Source organism: Pogona vitticeps, chromosome 4 (genome assembly GCF_051106095.1).
Source record: "Pogona vitticeps strain Pit_001003342236 chromosome 4, PviZW2.1, whole genome shotgun sequence".
NCBI lineage: Eukaryota > Metazoa > Chordata > Lepidosauria > Squamata > Agamidae > Pogona > Pogona vitticeps.
Genome location: NC_135786.1, coordinates 36,582,466 through 36,594,825, shown reverse-complemented (window position 1 = coordinate 36,594,825; position 12,360 = coordinate 36,582,466). Strand labels below are relative to the sequence as shown.

The 12,360-nt window shown below is 39.2% G+C and overlaps 1 protein-coding gene across 7 annotated transcripts in view; it reads right to left on the bottom strand.

Moving 5' to 3' along the window:
- Positions 1–8,443: 8,443 nt before the first annotated feature.
- UQCC1 (ubiquinol-cytochrome c reductase complex assembly factor 1) overlaps positions 8,444–12,360 on the bottom strand; it is a 59,564-nt gene continuing 55,647 nt past the window's right edge. For all 7 annotated transcript variants that reach the window (XR_013545073.1, XR_013545074.1, XM_078393309.1 and 4 more), the window contains one exon: positions 8,444–10,445. Coding sequence is in view for 5 of the 7 variants with exons in the window: in XM_078393309.1 (XP_078249435.1) it covers positions 10,311–10,445 (135 nt within the window). In the remaining 2 variants the exon portion in view is untranslated. The remainder of the gene's footprint in view (positions 10,446–12,360) is intronic.

Genomic DNA, 12,360 nt, shown 5'->3' with positions numbered 1-12,360 from the left:
TCAGGACTCCAAATACAGAAATTGAGAAAGACTTTTTCAGAGATAGAAAACTGTTACAAGCCAAAGATATTTTTTCTGGGGCTTGGGCAGCAGTTTTGCAGGATTCTGACATGCATCTGCCACATAATTTCTGGGAGACTGGCTCAGCCAGAAATGTGGAGAGAAAAGGCAAATTTTGCTCCACAACTGCCTGTCTCTGAAGAGACAAGAGAGGGATGGGTTGGAGTCTTGTATATCTAGAATACAATGCCTGAAATTCTGTTTTCTCAACTAGAGTAGGCCCATTTAATCCATGGCAAGTCAACTCCTCTGTAAGTTCCATTGATTTAATGGTCCTACTCAAGGGTTTCAGCCAAGGAGTCCTTGAAAATGTAAGTGGCAGTGGCATAACTACCTCTGTGACACAGACAAAAGTTATCTTGTAGCTTTGAAACACTGGCTTCCCAAAATAGCAGATTGTTAATTCATCTAAAAGGTCTCTCCAGCAAAACTGCTTCCAGCTGCTTACACCTGGATACTTAATAACTTGGAACAATTTTTCTTGTGAACCAAGTTGTTGGTAGTGACAGGATATTAGCTTTTGAGAATGAAGGCCTGACTAGGTCAGGAACAATGTGTCTAACATGTGAGTCCACCAACTAGGGACTGCCTACATTCAAGATCCTCTTCCATTGACTGTAGCCTTAGGCTGGATATAACTGAATGATCTGCACCTCAGTTTCAGTAACCTCATGTGCTGAACCAGTTCACCATCACAGAAAGTGTGCTTGCCCAGAAAGAAGATACCAGGCTGTGAACCAAGAGCTGCCCTGTAAGGATCTTCATTCTTCTGCAAGGAGGTGAGGCCTAAGTATACAAGCTCAAGTCTCTGTCTGGACTCAGTACAGTATTTGCAGGAATAAGTCCTTCATCTTCTAGGACCTGTCCAAGGTTCTGAAGGCACCGATTATCAGCGCTCCTCTGATCTTTTAAAATAAATTTATGAGACTACTCAATCTCTTTGTGTCAGTCCTGTGCTTGTGCTACTTCCGTCACACCACAACCAGAGCTGTTAAGGCTCATCCTTATTGGGATTTGATATTCCCTCCCCCTCCCATTTCAATCTGATGAATTGCTTATCTACTTTTTTCAACTTCAAACTTGGAAAGTGAAACACTCTTTCTCCTGTGATGAACTGGCTGTTATTTATTTATTATCTTGACCCTACAAGCTGAAGCATTTCCTTCTTCCTTTCTGATTAACTGTGCTGATTTGTAACTGGAGACTTCCACTTAGGAGTACTTCTCTTTCTTCTTTTATTCGTTGTAATTACAAACAAAAAGTTTTTCCTTCTTTTCATGTTGAACTGTTTCTTATTTGGAGATTATAATTTGAAGCCCCTTTCTGCTGGATAGCTCAGTGGTTTAGGTATCTGGCTGGGAAGCCAGAAGTTGGGAGCAATTCCTCACTGTGTCTCCTTGACAGAGGCTGGATTTCGTCCAGCTTTACAGTTGTATGATGATGATGATTTTTTTTCCTGTTGAGTTGATTGTGCTAATTTGAAAGCCAAAATCTGCAGGTGAGATCATTTCCTTTCCTCTCTTTTAATGTGCTTATGAAGTCTCCTTAAAATCGAGTCTGTTATTAGAAATATTTTTCTCCTTTGTTGAATGATTTTGGTTTGCTGTAGCCTGGCTTTTAAAAATACTAATTAGGGAAGACTAAGGCCAATTTTTGTAAATTTCTGACCAGTGATAGAATAGTTTGAATTTGGAATACAAAAGTATTATTTCTTATTATTTTCAATGATTTAATAAAATTTATATTATCATATGGCTAGCTGGATAGCTCAGTGTCTGGCTGCAGAACCAGAGGTTGGGAGTTCAATTCCCCACTATGCCTCCTAGAAGTAGAGCCAGCCTGTGTGGCCTTGGGCAAGCTGCACTATCCCAGGATGCCCCCCCCCAAAAGGAAATGGTAAACTACTTTTGAGTATTCTATACCTAGAAAACCTAGAAAAGGGTTGCCATAAGTTAGAATTGACTTGGTGGCACATTGTCATCATCATCATCTATAGAATTTTTCCCACCAATAATGTGATTGAAATCAATGAAGACAGAGAAAATTAATCATGTACTTCAGATCAAATTGCCTATTTTTTCCATTAATATTTTATTAGTTTTTCAATATATCTACATTCAGTTCGTGCTTGTTAAACATCATGTTACGTGTGTTGCTTATAATTATTTATATTTGTGTCTTGGTGTCTTCTTAGTTGTCCCTTCAAAATCTTTACATCTTTTAAGCATTTGAACCAATCGTGTGTATTTTAGTGTACAGTACTGTACACTACAATATTGCTCTCATAGTATACAATGTTCTCAAAATCCTCTAATAAAATACCTAATAAAAGCAATTCTGGTTTCAAATCTATCTAATTTTGAGGCAATTTAACCAACCAACTTTGTATTTTATACCAATAATAACTAAATAGATTCCTAACACATAATAAATGCTATCTAAAACATTTTATATAGATTTTCTTTGTATAATTCTTTAGCTATTTCTATCTCCACATTTTCTGTCATGTCTATATCAATATCATATCTGATATATGTTAATTAAGTACTATTTGTTTTACCTCTTTCTTATGTCTAGCTTCAATTTACCATAAGAACCACCATGGTATGTCTTTACCCTGATTAGTGATACCTTATTTCAACATTGAAGGCCACCTTAATATTTTTTTCTTTAAATCTTCTAAGTCAGAGGTCCCCAACCCCCAGTTCGTGACCTGGTGCCAGTCTGTGGCCTGAGCCAGACCGGGCCGCGGAGACACACCTCCCACCCCGCCCCCGCACGCACTCCCCACCACACAGCCCCTTTGCGCATGCGTGCGTGCCAGGACCCATGCAACTGCTCCTCCACCCTTTTGCATATGTGCACGAGTGCCTGCGTGACCCGCACAAGTGCTGCACCATCATTTGTGCATGTGCACGAGTGCCCATGTGCCTGCACGAGCACCACTTCACTGTTTGTGCATGCACACAAGTGCCCACACAAGCACCTTCCTGCTCCTTTGCACATGTGCATGAGTGCATGGGGGTGCCCCGCCATCCCCAGCTGGTCAGCAGGATTAAAAATGTTGGGGACCCCTGTTCTAAGTAACCTCTTCTCTTGTTTGTCTTTTCCCAATTGTTATTCCTCTATAAAAATTCTGCTGCCCCTTGTACCATCTGAGAACATTTTATGCCCTTGATCTATCTCCAATAGATCTTCCAGGCTATTTTTACTTAAATCTGCTGGTTCTCTTCCCTTATCACACCTAAAGCTCCCCTCGGCTCCAGGGTTAGAATTAGATCTCCTAAATTGTCTCCTCTGATTTCCTCCAGCCCCTCCTTTGATTGGCATACATCATCCACCACCCTCTCATTTCCTTGTTCATTATTCCCTGTATCCTGTTGATTCTAGTCCTTCCTTAGCTGCTCATTGAATAGTTTCACCTCTTTATTGTGGGATCTCACTATTTCTCAAATTGCTTGAAGAGCAGATTTTGTTTCATCCACAAATTTTCCTTGTTGTAGCATTATGTCTCAGATATCAAATAATTGTATTCCAAGTGAAAGTTGTTTAAAGTAATCGGTCCAATCCCATCAATACTTGCTTCCATGGGTCCACTTTAATAGATTGATCATCTTTAGGGTTTAACTTGAATCCAGTATCAGATGTAAAGGGTTTCCCCCGCTTAGAGGTTCAATGACACTTGCTTCACTCAATGTTTATATTCATGGCCTGATGTCTTTTGTAATCCAGCCCCAGAGACAGTCCATTCCAGTACTGATGCTATCCTGGCCTGTGCTCGAGTCAAGTTCAGAACCCAGGATACAGTTTAAAAATTCCACTTTGGTAGGATTAGACTTTGTAATGCCAAAGTAATACCAAAATTCCTTCCTTGAAGTATAATTAAATGTCTAATTAGTGTCCAGTTTATTTTCTTTGTATCTTTTCCCTCTCTCCTGATTCACTGCTGCTCAATAAGTGTGTGTGTGAGAGAGAATAAGAGACACTTCTTTCTGTATATAGGGATTGTCTCACCCAGAGATAGTAATAAAGTAATATAGTTGTAAAAATATATCTCACCCAATGTTACCATTGATGTTAATTAGCTGATTTATCACTTCTCTATTGCTGGCTGCAGACGACTTGCAAGCAAGCTATTCAGCTGCTTGCTTCCGCCTGCTGGTTGATTGGGGAGTTTCCTGGATTAAACAGGGGTAACCACCGTCCCCCTCCCATGATCAATAGGCTTCTCCCCATTTCACCACCTCTTTGGGTTGGTTTTAACCCCCTGGGGGATTCCAAACAAGTTGGAATTCAGCCCAAGGAATGGAGCTCCCTCCTCCTGCTGCTGTCTCGTCGCAATGTCAAGCTGGAAGTCCAGATCAAATTGCCTACTGATTGTGTGAATTTGTCTGTAGGTAACAATTTGGCCCTGTTTCTTTCTTCCCCCTGTATATTCATGTTCTGCTAGGACAACTGACTCAAATTAGAACAGTTCATGGTATCCTTATCTATTAATGAATTACGACCTGTTACACATATTTAAGAAATCAACTTTCTTTGAAAGCTTATTAAAGGAGTAAGACATGAGGAAAGACTAACAGTAGGTGGGAACACTCAAAACAATTTAGCCTGCAGTTTTGTACGCTTTAATCTGGAAATATATCTTCCAGATATTTTAAAATACTATCTGTCCTACAGAAAAAGGACCTCAGACAGGCTTCGGTATAGTGAAGAAGGCAACCAAGATATGCTAGTGTACTTTTAATAATAATTTATAGTGCCTGGAAAGATGAAGGGCTAATAAAATGAATAGAATATTCAGTGCATTATTTTGAGTCTCAGGTTGTCTCATTGTCTAATAAATTGTACAAAATAAATAAGATTTTGAGAGTTCCTTCTTTATAAGTATTATTTCCAAGTGAAAATGTATGCAGATGTAGAGATAGAATTCATGGATCACATGAATTGTGATCAGAAACTGGTGCCTGTAGCTATGAAGACAGTAAGTCAGATACAGTACTTATTATTTTATGTAGCTGATTCCACAAAGTATGTCATATAGATGAAATGTAAGAAGTAATTTCACATGGTTGTTGCAGAGATGGACAAAGACTGTAAAAGGCACTCAGCAACTTTAAAAAGTACGGTATAAATGACAAGGATATGAATCCATCAAGATTATGGCAATTCTGATAGCAAGTTCTTGATCAGAATTCCCTGAACAAAACTCAGCAACACCCTCTGACTCATCAAGAAATGCACTGCTGTTTAAAACTAGTATTTACATGTCATTATGCTATGATTATACTACCATCGGCTAGCTATACACTTTCTCTTAAAACAGCAAGGAACTTCTTGATAGCAAATGTCACACCCAGGTTTTACCCACACAAAACTAGTCACACTTTAGGAAGTTTTGGGGTACTGTATCTGATTGAACAAGGGAACATTTTACAGCCAACATGTAAGATAAAAATCTCATTAAAATGTAAGCAAAAAAATAATAATCTGAGAAACCCCCCCCCCTTTTTTTTTTGGTAGAGGCAGGCAGCCATTATTCTGTAGTGAATGCACAAGGGTGTGGTTGATTTTACTGGCCCTGAATGCTGCAGTAAACTAAACATATCAAAAATACAAGGCTCAACTTAACATGTTGTAACATACTTCTTTAAGCAATAATTATAGTCGTTTGTTCTAGATAACAAATAATGCATTGAGTACTTCTAATGTGCCAAGTGTATTACAGTCTTTATTTTAGATGCCCTCACAGTGAACCTCAGCTTCTGTCCTAATGAAATTAAGTCAGAGGTGTTTGCCTAAGTAAAATCATGTTTCTGCTATGATTTGCGCCCCCGGTGTTAGAGAACCACCTGGCTAGTCTCTCTAGGTACTGTTGTCCCAAATATGCTTATTGCTGCTTTGAAGATATTTTGAAACCTGGGCTTGCATCTAGGAGCCTACTTACACAAGCATGTCTGTTTATGCAAAGCACCAGGTGTGTATCACTCTTCCGCCTTTCTTGGAAGCTGGCAGGATGCTCTGGAGGAACTCGCAAACAGTTTTCAGGAAGCAGAACAAGCTAGAGAGCAGGATAAGAAGAAAGAGCCAGTAATTTATTCGTGTGCTTCTCTAATCAGGCAGATCTTTGGATCCCAGCCTTAGCCTTTTACATGTCTTTCAAAGCATTAAACACACTTCAATTCATATGCAGCATTTCCACTTGGAACTCTTCTTGACCAGACCAGGTTAAAAGGATACTGGAGTGTTTTTTTAAAGTATTAGGGCAGGGATGGGAACCAGAGAACATGCCACCAATTCAAATGCGGCTTATGTTCTGTCAGCATTCCCACACAAACAGCTCTCTTTTCCCTGCAAATCATCTATTCGTAGGTTTGACCATTCTACTCTGTTTCCTATACAACATCTTGTTTGGCATAAGAGGTTGACTACATCCCCTTCCCCTTCAGCTGATCTGCCACCCACTTTTTATTTAAAGGCAATAACAACAGCTTGCATCACAGCAGGGCCTCTAAAAATCAGCCAACTTACAGTAAACCTTGACCACATATTCACAACAGGCAAGTCAGCCCTGCTCCCACAACAGTATTTTCAACTAATTTAAGCATCTTTACCTTACAGTCAGCCCATAAAGTGCTGCCTGCATCCTAATATTGTATCTCTTTTTCTAGCTCACAACTGTACATTGAGAGCACAGGGATAATTCTAATAATAGTTAACCTTCATTTTGACCTTTTCCCCCCTGCAGATCAGCATGTGTCACTATTATCCAGGGCTGGTGGGAAGGGACTGTAATACATTCAGAACTTCCACCCCTTTTTATTTATTTATAATGTGAAATGTTCAAATATTCCTGCAAATATCTAAAACCAATAGTATTAACTGCCCCAAGGTTAGGGTCCCTTGGGCTCCACATGGTCCCGTGGTATGGAGTAGGCTTCAAGATTGTAGGCTTTTCATAGCCAGTGCATAAAAAACTTCTCACACTAGTGTGGCCAAGGCCCGCAACCATGTTGACTGGTGGTGCTGCAGTACTTCCATAGCACTGCAAGGTGACACAAGTGTCCTGGATGGAGAGGAGTTAATGTTTAAATGAGTATTTTGAATATGAATTAATGTATTTAGTTTTGTGCCAAAATACCTACCATTACATTTTCCATCTATTCCAGGAGCAGCAAGATACACACAGTAAAGTTTATTTTGGTCCTCAGTATACTTCATTCCCATTAAAAATAAATTAATCAGCAAATTCCTACACAGCTAAGCCTTCTTTTATGTAAATACAACACAGCTGTAATGAATTACAAGGTGTTATTATCTCACACATTCACTACATAATACTTCACACATAAGAGGTTTCTCTCCTTAGCTCAGCTTGCAACAAAAGCATCTTAAATAAACTGAGAAAAAATGTTTGGTTCGTAATGTTTTCACAGAAGTGGAATATACCTCACACACATAAAGTTTCTTTATGTGACTCATTTTATAACAACTTAAACTGAGGAAGTTTGGTTTGGGAAAGAATAACGAATAGACTTTTTTTGGTACAAAGAAAATTGACTGGTAGTTGTTCCTAGAGGAAACCACTCTCAGGGTATGTCCAGAGCAGCTATCATGATGTATTTTCATTGTTGTATTGTCCCCTAATGAACGAGCACTAATTTTCCTCACATTTCCTACATATGCTTAGTGCTTTCCTCTGGAAATTCTGGCTCTTTTTAAACTCCCCTCTGCAACAACACAGCAGATTGGCAGTTTGTTCATATAAATATCTGTGTATAATAACTCTGATCTGGTGCGTCAAAAAAGAGAGATTGAAAATCTCATCATGCAATGCTAGGGTTTAATTATCATTAATATAATGTAATAGGGTATCTCCATTAATACAGGTACTTCCACTTCAATTTAGTGTTTTAGATAAAGGTTTCAGTTGAAGAAGAACAGGACAAGAGCCAGCAGAAGGCTTCTGCTGAAACCAGCTTCTGAACTTTTTCTACCTCTTAGGCAAGATATAGTCTTTCATTTAGCCATCTCCACTTGGAAGAAAGAGCACTAAAATGAATTTTCTACACAATTCATTCACATGAGTCTCAATATATAAGAATGGTTGTCTTAATCCACTTGGCAAAGACTGCGATTGGGTGCTGGAGATCATATCTTAATCTCTTTGAACATCACAAAAGATTAAATCATGGAGTTGGAAAAGGAGTCAAAGATAATCTTTTCCAGTCTCTTGCCACCACAGAAAATTCAGTACAACAATTTCCTGACCCCTTTTGGGGACAGTAAGAAAAAAGAGAGGAGAGGAACACATACACAGCCATGGTCAAACAAGGAAGCAATGCACAAATACATGCAAACCAAAATGAAAGGCATCTACATATTGTTTTCAGTACATTTATTAGGATCAGACCCTAAGTTTATGGAGAACTACTCTCCAACATTTCAGCAAAGGCATTACATAGTAAGCAAACAAGAGGATTGCATCTTAGGTTACGTTTCTGATAAAGGGAGAGAAAAGTTCTGCTTCTAAAAAGGAATTGTGTATTAACACTCTTGATATAACATGTGCAAAGCTAGCTTCTCAATGACAGACATTGTACAGATTTGTGTTTTTGGACTATAATTCCCAGAATTTCCCAAGCACCTATTCTGGGAATGGTAATCCAAGCGTATAAATCTGCACACCTCTACTCAGTGAGGAGCAGGTTAGAAGCTCTATCACCTGATCAAACTGTTAGCTACACAGTTAGTTACCTGAGCCACTATTTTAAAAAGCAAATAACCTGATGAAAACAAATCCCTGAACAAGAAATGTTACTCATACTCCAGGTTTTCAAACCATACCCAAAAGACAACAATAGCAGGCTGAAAAGTGGTTTCTAGGTACAGTTTCAGGGCCAAACTTAACAATGGCACTGAACGTGTGTTGAGTTCAATAAATGCACATTTTAAAAACCGCCAATTGTATCAATCTGAGTTAGAAGGTTAAGGCCTGTATTGTGTTGAGCTTCAGCTGGAGAGAAAGTTCTATCAGTGCAGTAACATTGGGTCATTCTGTCTATGCAAAAGGTGCTGTTGCACAAGCAGAGGGGAGGTTTTCTCAGATAGTCATTTACCCCAAAGCAGCACTTGTGCAAGCAGTGCAGTTCTGCATTAGTATGCTGGCAAGTCATTCTGCTCAGTGGAAGCTTGACGGGTTACTGGCCTGACAATTGCTGTGATTCTGAATAAGTCCCTTTTTTTTGGAAGATCTATTGTTTTCGGAGGAAAGACTCAGTTAGTACCACTAAGGAATTTCCAACTCCCCTTTGACAACATAAATATCAGTTTCATGACAAGAGTCTCCTTCCTGATCACAGCAGGGAAAAATTATTTATTTATTTATTTGATTTTTACCCCGCCCCTCTAGACAGTGTCTAGATGCATAATTATCACTCTCATCCAAAGGTGTAAATGCTATTTGCATTTTTTTTTAAAATTCTGTAATTTATATACATCTATGCATTTAATAGTCATCTCTCGTTTGACTCTCAAACAGTCTCTGGTGGTGTCATTAACATACAAGTTTTGAGTCTGTGCTGCCGAGACAAGCAAGAAAACTACACTCGGGACATGTCTTTGTACTCCTATCTGAGGAAGTGGATTTTAATCCATGAAAGCTCATACTGAAATAAATCCACTGGTCTTCAGTGGTTTCCTCCCTCTGTTCTCCCCAACACCCTTGTCCACTACATCAGTTCCAACCTATTTTAGATTGGGTCACAGGCAATCCTTTTAGAAAGCCATTCTTCAAGTTTTGCATTTCAAATCTCTCATGTGCTCTGAGATACATAATACTTGTAGCGAAAGACCATGCTAGTGATTTTCACAGGCCAGAGAGTTATAACATTTGGTAAACTTCTTTCCTCTTTCTAGACAAAAGGCAGCTTACTTGTCACTTTGGTAAACTATATTGCTTTCAAAAAAAAAGTTCCCTCTGAAAACCAGATCATTAACACTGCTTGACAATGAACTAGCTGCATTCAACTACAAATAGAATATGAAAAAAATCCAGGTCATTCTGATTACTAAGATAAAGTAATGAAAATAAGGGAGTTTTAATTGTTCTTCAAATAGCAACTAAAGCATTTATTTATTTCTCTCTTGACCATATACAGTATATATCAACTCCCACTTCCAGGAACTGGTCCACATACAGATAAAACACACAGCAGCAAAAAAAGTTCTGAGGCGGCTGATGGAAGATTTCAGAGTCCTGCATCATTGTATGTTGGTAAAGCAGGCTTTACGATGCTCTGTGCATTAGTTTCCACAAGGGGGCGCCATGTCACTTCACCAGACAGCAGCAGGTCTTCTCCTGGCATAGCATCCAGATGCTGCATCTGAGATTCATAACAGAATAATGTGACTCACAGAGATATTAATCATGAGTGATTTATCCCATGAAAAGTCTGTCAGAAGTGAGAAAAGTGGAGATGTCTTATATCTTACAGCGTTTCATATTACATGGGAGCAAGAAAGCAATTGTATTCGCGAAGGCTTTCACGGCCGGGATCTAATGGTTGTTGTGGGTTTTTCGGGCTTCTTGGCTGTGTTCTGAAGGTGGTTCTTCCTAACGTTTCGCCAGTCTCTGTGGCCGGCATCTTCAGAGGACAACAAACTGTGCTCTGGGTAAGGCTTGAGAGTGGAGTATTTATGGCTGTGAGAAGGCTTGTTTGTGAGAAGGCAAAGAACATGAGAGACACTGCAGACTAAAACAACCAGAAAAATCTGCAGTAGCTGAACATGCCCTAAAACAAACTGGACATGAAATTCTATTTCAAAATACTGAAAGACTGGACAACACCAGCAATCATTACGTCAGATTGCACAGGGAAGCCATTGAAATCCACAAGCATCAACAAAACTTAAACTGGAAGGAGGAAAGTCTGAAACTCAACAAAACCTGGCTCCCAGCTCTCAAAAACACAGAGTGCAAAAGGTCAATGAACTCCACCCAGCCACAAGGTCAGGGGGTTACTACACACAAAACACCAGCTAATGACACCCATCAACTGCAGGGACAGATAATCTCCCCTCCTTATCAAAACAATACAGCCACAACAAAACATACTAATTAACCATCTCCTGATAGGACAATAGCCTTCTCACAAACAAGCCTTCTCACAGCCATAAATACTCCACTCTCAAGCCTTACCCAGAGCACAGTTTGCTGTCCTCTGAAGATGCCGGCCACAGAGACTGACGAAACGTTAGGAAGAACCACCTTTAGAACACGGCCAAGAAGCCCGAAAAACCCACAACAACCAAGAAAGCAATTATACTGTACAGTATTCGTAAAAGACAAGGCCACATAAAGGGCAATATATAACATGTAGCTATTTGAATTAAGCTGTTCTATAATTTGGAGCTAAAAAGGATGAATTCTGGCCTGCAATGAGTAAACAGATCCCAGGGCGTGGCCCCAGGTCACATGTCAACTTAAAAGGTCCTGAAAGTGTCTCAAGGTTATTTATACACATGTGAGTACCTCTTTGCCCACAACATTAAAACAGATTTACTCCTAACAATGGCATTGATGTGGCAATGACCTGCATGTGTGCAGAAAGACACTTCTGTATGGAAAAGGCAGCACTGTCAAATTCTAGTTATCTTATGTCCCACCCTAACAACTTCCTCAGGAATGGCTTTGGGTGTATGGGAGAAGGAGTCAGGGAATCTCATTGCATGAGGAATACTGCATATCTCATGCCACACCCAGCCTCATATACAGTCTATGGATCTGAATTTGTCAGTGACCAAACATCAATTCAGTCCTATGCATGTTTGCCAATAAATACATTTCACTAAGCTCAGTGGCAATCAGTCCTTAGGGCCTAGTATATAGATATCTTAAGCCCTAAGAAATTATAAGTGTCTATGAATGGGCTGGATCACTGTAAGGGTTAAGGAAGGAAAATAATGTGAATTTAATAAGGCTTTATTTTACATGAAAACATCTCCAGCCATTACACTTTTGCAAACTAGGCTACTTTGAATCTTTAAAAGGTGATTACCATGTACAAACCAAATATCAGCATGAAATTCAAGACTTATGTTGCCCTAACCAACACTGGCATGCATGCATACAAGAACTTTAAAATCTATTTTAGATTTAGGAAATTAAAATCTACATGTTAAGAAAGAAACTGTCTGACCAAATTTGACGGCATTTTACCAAACATCCTCATATAAAGTGACAAAAATAATATTAAGATTAAATTTAATCAGTTAGCTATTCCTAGTTAAAATGCTATT